General features: G+C 45.7%; 1 protein-coding gene and 1 pseudogene across 1 annotated transcript in view; one reads left to right on the top strand and one right to left on the bottom strand.

Annotated features, from left to right (window-relative positions):
• CDK5RAP1 (CDK5 regulatory subunit associated protein 1) overlaps positions 1–7,251 on the top strand; it is a 40,450-nt gene that overhangs the window by 5,403 nt on the left and 27,796 nt on the right. The window contains exons 2-3 of the mRNA XM_003788238.3: positions 2,255–2,585; positions 6,845–6,954. Coding sequence (XP_003788286.1) covers positions 2,279–2,585; positions 6,845–6,954 — 417 coding nt within the window. The 5' untranslated portion in view covers positions 2,255–2,278. The remainder of the gene's footprint in view (positions 1–2,254; positions 2,586–6,844; positions 6,955–7,251) is intronic.
• Positions 3,644–3,928, bottom strand: LOC100953239 (annotated as a pseudogene).

The raw sequence follows: 7,251 nt of genomic DNA, 5'->3' as shown, positions 1-7,251 counted from the left end.
ACTGTGATGCCACAGCACCCTGCTAAGGGCAACATAGTGAGACTCTGCCTCAAAAAAAAAGAAAAGGAACAATACGAGGGGCTATCACAGCAAGCCCAGGGGATTCAGGGATGCCTCCACTGCTCCCAAACCTCTGTATTAAGGCATATCTTGCAAAAAGACATCGTAACCCAATGTTCTTCACATTACGTCCTGTCATGTGGGCCCTGCTCCAAGGTTTTGATCTTTCCTTTTGATGAAATAAATCTATATTACTTTGTCAGCAGACAGCAAGTACAAAACAGAAACTACATGGAAAGGTTCGGCGTGAATAATCTCCACCATTTATGATTTACTATGTGCCAGGCACTATGCTATACATGGCACATACATGTTATGCTTCATTTAATATAACAACTCTTTGTGATATTATCATCTCCATTTGACAAATGAGAAAACTTAGAGTTTCAATAAAATGTTCAAGTTAGCCAGGATTGGTGGCTCACGCCTGTGATCCCAGCACTTGGGAAGCCCAGGTGGGTGGATTGCCTGAGCTCACAGGTTCGAGACCAGCCTGAGCCAGAGTGAGATCCCCATCTCTAAAAAGAAGAATAGCTGGGCTTGTGGTGGGCACCTATAGTCCCAGTTACTTAGGAGACTGAGGCAAGAGGATCACTGAACCCAAGCGTTTGAGTTTGCTGTGAGCTAAGACGCACAGCACTCTACCAAGGGTGACCAAGTAAGACTATGTCTCAAAAAAATAAATTAATTAATTATGGCTTGGCGCTTGTGGCTCAAGTGGCTAAGGCGCCAGCCACGTACACCCAAGATGGTGGGTTTGAATCCAGCCCGGGCCCGCCAAACAACAATGATGGCTGCAACCAAAAAATAGCCGGGTGTTGAGACAGGTGCCTATAGTTCCAGCTACTTGGGAGACTGAGGCAAGAGAATCGCTTGGGTCTAAGAGTTTGAGGTTGCTGTGAGCTGTGATGTTATGATACTCTACCAACAATGACAAAGTGAGACTGTCTCAAAAAAGAAAGAAAAAGAAGAATAGAAATACTAATAGTGTCTGTTGCCTAGGATTGCTGTGAAGATTTGATGAGTTAATAGACTTAAAGCCTTGGGAACCGTTCCTGGCCCAAGGTGCTGTTTTCTTATTTTGTCAGTGCTTTCCATCTCAACTCTGTCATTCCTTTGCTTTGAAAACAGGCTGCTTGGATTTGCATCTCATCTCTGGCACTCTAAGTGGTCTTGGGTAAGTTGCTTCACTTTTTTCACCTATAAAATAGAAATAATATATATATATATATTTTTTGAGACAGAGCTTCAAGCTGTCCCCCTGGGTAGAGTGCCATGGCATCACGGCTCACAGCAACCTCCAACTCCTGGGCTCAAGTGAGTCTCCTGCTTCAGCCTCCCAAGTAGCTGGGACTACAGGCGCCCGCCACAACGCCCGGCCATTTTTTTTTTTGGTTGCAGCCATCGTTGTTTGGCGGGCCCAGGCTGGGGATTCGAACCCACCACCTTAGGTGTATGTGGCTGGCGCCTTAGCCACTTGAGCCACAGGCGCCGAGCCTAGAAATAATATTATTAAGGGTGCCTGCTTGGCTAGGCATGGTGGCTCACACTTATAATCTTAGTATTCTGGGAGGCCAAAGTAGTGGATTGCTTGAGCTCAGGAGTTTGAGACCAGCCTGAGCAAGATTGAGACCCCATCTCTATTAACAACAGAAAAACTAGCTGGGTGTCATGGTGGCGCCTGTAGTCCCAGCTACTGGGGAGGCTAGGGCAAAGAGGATTGCTTGAGGCCAACAGTTTGAGGTTGCTGTGAGGTCTGATGACACTAGGGCACTCTCTCCAGGGCGACTGAGCAAGACTGTCTCAAAAAAAAAAAGTGCTTTCTGGGCAGTGCCTGTGGCTCACTGAGTAGGGCACCAGCCCCATATACCCAGGTTGGAGTGTTCAAACCTGACCCCGGCAAAACTGCAACAACAACAAAAATAGCTGGGCATTGTGGCCGGCACCTGTAGTTCCAGCTACTCTGGAGGCTGAGGCAAGAGAATCGCCTAAGCCCAGGAATTGGAGGTTGCTGTGGACTGTGATGCCACAGCACTCTACCAAGGGCGATAAAGTGAGACTCTGTCTCTAAAAAAAGTGCCTTCTTTATGGGCTTTTGTGAGGAATAAATGAATGAACACATTCAAAGTGCTCAGACCCTTACCCTGTACATAGTGTTTAATAAATGCTGGTGATGTCTGTCTTCTTTTTGCAGAGTTTTGGGCAGTAATTTAGTGCCATGCATCCTTTACAATGTGTCCTCCAAGTACAGAAGTCTCTGAGATGGGGACCGTTGGCCTCTGTGTCCTGGCTATTGCTCAGGACCTGCAGGGCACACAGCAGTCTTTCCAGCACCACAAGTCCTAGTCCAGAGAGGCAGGAGGATGGAGTTCAGAAGGATTTTAGCTCCAGGCTGGCCACTGGACCAACTTTTCAACATTTTTTAAGAAGTGCCTCAGCTCCTCAAGAGAAGCTGTCTTCTCCAGAAGTGGAAGATCTACCCCCCTATCTCACAGTGGATGAACTTCTAGGAAGGCAGAGAAAAGGTTAGTTTTACTTCTTTTATCCCTTTAGGCTTCTTGCCTTATTCCTTTCCAGCATTCATGGCTTGGTTCTTCTTTTTTTTTGTAGAGACAGAGTCTCACTTTATCACCCTTGATAGAGTGCCATGGCATCACACAGCTTACAGCAACCTCCACCTCCTGGGCTTAAGCAATTCTCTTGCCTCAGCCTCCCGAGTAGCTAGGACTATAGGTGCCCACTACAATGCCTGGCTATTTTTTGGTTGCAGTTCGGCCGGGGCCAGTTTGAACCTGCCACCCTCAGTATATGGGGCCGGTGCCCTACTCACTGAGCCACAGGTGCTGCCGCATGGCTTGATTCTTTAATCGTTCCTTTATATAGACCTGGCTTTGGAAGGTTCACAGTGAGAAGGCTGATTAGTTATGGAATTGTCAAACTCCCAAGTAACAAATTTTTTTTTTTGAGACGGAGCCTCAAGCTGTCCCCCTGGGTAGAGTGCCGTGGCATTACAGCTCACGGCAACCTCCAACTCCTGGGCTCAAGCGAGTCTCCTGCCTCCGCCTCCCAAGCAGCTGGGACCACAGGCGCCCGCCACAATGCCCGGCTATTTTTTTTTGGTTGCAGCTGTCATTGTTGTTTGGCGGGTCCGGGCTGGGGATTCGAACCCACCACCTTAGGTGTATGTGGCTGGCGCTTTAGCCGGTTGAGCCACAGGCGCCGAGCCCCAAGTAACAAATTTTAAGAAACTCACAGTGTTGGCTACACGTGAGAAGTCCTGGGAATCTTCTATTTGGTTCTTTGGTTACTGTTAGAAACTATAATCTCTGTTCTGATTTTTAGTTCATCTAGGTTAGAAACCAGCTTTCACAGTTGATGCTATTGTAATTTACTCTGTACTCGGGCAGAAGTTTTCTTAGAAACACTGTGTGATCAGTTAAAATACCCTTTCCTCCACCCCCAGCAGTTTAGATGTCATTAGTTTATTATAAAAGAGAGACATGGAAATAATTTATGTGAAAAATTTCACAATATCAGTGGAATGGGCAGCATCATGTTGATACCATTTCAATAGTGATTTATTTTAGTCTATGTACTTTCCAAAAATGTCACCATCTCTAAATAAATAATCCTTGTCATCTTGGTGCCTCCATATTCTGGGAGAAGAATTTTATCTCCAACTTTCACACTAACTGATTGAATCTCTCCACCTTTTCTTTTATGGGCTGATCCAACAGTCACGACTGTCACTGGCAATACTTTTCCTTGAGATTTTTCTGGAAGCATAATGCCTCCATTTGGTGGCGTACCTTTCAGCCAATACTTTGTCAAAGAGTGGAAGAAACGTTCTCAATGCTTGTCCTGCCATGACTCCTGCTGCCACACCTTGTGTTGTACTCATGCCTGCATTGCAAGGAAAATAATTTGGGTCGGATGTGGTGGCTCAAACCTGTAATTTCAGCACTTGGGAGGTCAAGGCAAGAGGTTTTCTTGAGGCCAGGAGTGTAAGACCAGCCTGGGCAGCCTGTCTCTATAATAAATTAAAAAAAATTTAGCTAGGTGTCATGTTTTGTGCCTGTATTTCCAGTTACTTGGAAGGCTGAGGTGGGAGAATCATTGGAACTAGGAGTTGAAGGTTGCAGTGAGCTATAGTGACACTACTGCACTCTACCCAGGATGACAGTGAGATTCTCTCTCAAAAACAGATTGGTATAGGCTGTCTCATCATGCTCTATCATGATTCTTTTTTTTTGCTATTCTCCTGTGGTTAGATGTTAGATTGTTAAAAAAGAATTTCAAAGTAATACCATAGGGAGGGGTGCAGTGGCTCATGCCTGTAATCCTAGTACTCTGGCAGGCTAAGGTGGGAGGATTGTTTGAGCTCAGGAGTTCAAGACAGCCTGAGCAAGAGTGAGACCCTACCTCTACTAAAAATAAAAACATTAGCCAGGCATTGTGGCAGGAACCTGCTTGTGGTCCTAGCTGTTTGGGAGGCTGAGGCTGGAGGATCCCAGGAGGCAGAGATTGCGGTAAGCTAGGATGATGCCACTGTACTACCCAGGGCAATAAAGTGAGACTCTGTTTCAAAAAAAAACCCCGACCTCCCCCCCAACCCTCCCAAATATTACTATAATTAATGTTTTCATGTATCTATATTGCTTCTGTTAACTTATTTTTCCAGAATCAATCTCTTGTATTAGTAAATTAGTAAATCAAGTTGTATATATATATATATATATATATATATATATATTGTGTATTTTGTGACTCTTGCTTTGTTGCTGTCCTTTATACATTATGTTCCCCTTGGTGTTTTCATTTTTAAGGCAAAGAAAATGAGCCAAGGAAGGTTTTCTTTCTTTTAAAATAACTTCTGTTGTCCTTGGTTTTTGTATGATTGTCATTCAAGTTTTAACTCCACTTGGAATTTATTTGAGCCTGGGATTAAAGCCTGCTGGTGGGGTAAGGGATGATGTAGGACTATAGATTGGGAGGCTGCTAGAGTGTGAAATTCATGTTTTTACAACTATGTGCAGAGTTTTAATTTTATTTCATAACATTTAAGATGTTTGAAGTTACTGTGAAAAGTTGTTTCATTTTTATTTTTGGCTTTATGTACCTTCTGGCCATTTTTGCTATTTCTAGTGGCTGGATCTTTGCATCTTGTGACAAAGGAGTGTAACATGTGGATTTTTTTTTTCTTTTTTGAGACAGAGTCTCACTTTGTCACCCTTGGTAGAGTCACTTGACATCATAGCTCACAGCAACCTCAAACTCTTGGGCTCAAGTGATTCTCATGTCACAGCCTCCCAAGTAACTGGGATTACAGGCACCTGCCACAATGCTTGGCTATTTTTATTTTATTTATTTATTTATTTAATTATTTTATTTTGAGACAGAGCCTCAAGCTGTTGCCCTGGGTAGAGTGCTATGGTGCCGCAGCTCACAGCAACCTCCAACTCCTTAAGAATCCTTAAGCGATTCTTTTGCCTCAGCCTCCCAAGTAGCTGGGACTACAGGCGCCCACTACAACGCCCGGCTATTTTTTGGTTCCAGCCTCATTCAGTCTAGCTATGTTTTGGTTGTAGTTGTCATTGTTGTTTGGCAGGCCTGGCTGGATTTGAACCCGCCCGCTCAGGTGTATGTGGGTGGTGCCTTAGCCGCTTGAGCTACAGGCACTGAGCCAACTTGGCTCCGTGCCTTAGCCGCTTGAGCTACAGGCACTGAGCCAACTTGGCTATTTTTAGAGATGAGGTCTTGCTCTTGCTCAGGCTGGTCTTGAACCTTTGAGCTCAGACAATCCACCCACCTCAGCCTCCCGAAGTGCTGGGATTATAGGCGTGAGCTACCACGCCTGGCCAGCTTGTGGATTTAAACTTATTTATTTATTGAGACAGAGCCTCAAGCTGTCCCCCTGGGTAGAGTGCTGTGGCATTACAGCTCACAGCAACCTCCAACTCCTGGGCTCAAGCGAGTCTCCTGCCTCCGCCTCCCAAGTAGCTGGGACCACAGGCACCCGCCACAACGCCTGGCTATTTTTTGGTTGCAGCCATCATTGTTGTTTGGCGGGTCCAGGCTGGGGATTCGAACCTGCCACCTTAGGTGTACGTGGCTGGCGCCTTAGCCGGTTGAGCTATAGGCGCCGAGCCGATTTAAACTTATTTTTCCCTCAGGCCATTAAACACTATCAGCTAGTTCTTCCTTTTCTTTTCTTTCTTTTTTTTTTTAGACAGGAGCCTCAAGCTGTCTCCCTGGGTAAAGTGCTGTGGCATCACAGCTCACAGCAACCTCCAACTCCTGGGCTCAAGCGAGTCTCCTGCCTCCGCCTCCCGAGTAACTGGGACCACAGGCGCCCACCACAATGCCTGGCTATTTTTTGGTTCCAGCCTCATTGTTGTTTGGTGGGCTGGGGCTGGATTCGAACCCACCACCTTGGGTGTACGTGGCTGGTGCCTTAGCCACTTGAGCCACAGGTGCCGAGCCAGTTCTTCCTTTTCTAATTGATCTTAGAACCGTATTTCCTTGATTCTCAAGTATGTTTTCCACATGTTTTAGAGGACATGGCTTATCACTGGTATGTATTTATAATGTAGTATTTATTTTGTTCGGAAGGGCTCTCATTAATTTTGATGTACATGTGATGATTAATGTTAGAATTGAGGCAACAGGGGATTTGGTGAGTAACCAGCTGCCTCAGATGTTTCTGGAGCATCTGGGAAGGAGACATTTTGAGACATATGGGTCCTTGTCATTTCCCTATTGTGGACTTTCTCTCTCATTGCAGTCTACTTTGAGACCTATGGTTGCCAGATGAATGTGAATGACACAGAGATAGCCTGGTCTATCCTACAGAAGAGTGGCTACCTGCGGACCAGTAATCTGCAAGAGGTACATGCATTTCCTGTTTCCCTTGTTTCCTGGGCCTGGCTGAGACTCTGCATTTGTGCCAGTTCTTAGATGCAGTTTCAGGAACCAGGTACTGCCTGGGTATGTGACAGTTCCCTTGGGTAAAATGTTTACCATGGGACTGAGTGTACTTTTGTTCCAGCTGTTTTTGAAACTTACAGTGACATGCACCTTAATTAAGGAGCTAAGTTAAAAAATGACTATGGAGGCTCGGCGCCTATAGCTCAACCGGCTGGGGCGCCGGCCACGTACACCTAAGGTGGCGGGTTCGAATCCCCAGCCCGG

The sequence above is a fragment of the Otolemur garnettii genome, unplaced genomic scaffold (genome assembly GCF_000181295.1).
Source record: "Otolemur garnettii isolate 467f Iridium unplaced genomic scaffold, OtoGar3 scaffold00025, whole genome shotgun sequence".
NCBI lineage: Eukaryota > Metazoa > Chordata > Mammalia > Primates > Galagidae > Otolemur > Otolemur garnettii.
This window is presented reverse-complemented; position numbering and strand designations above follow the sequence as displayed.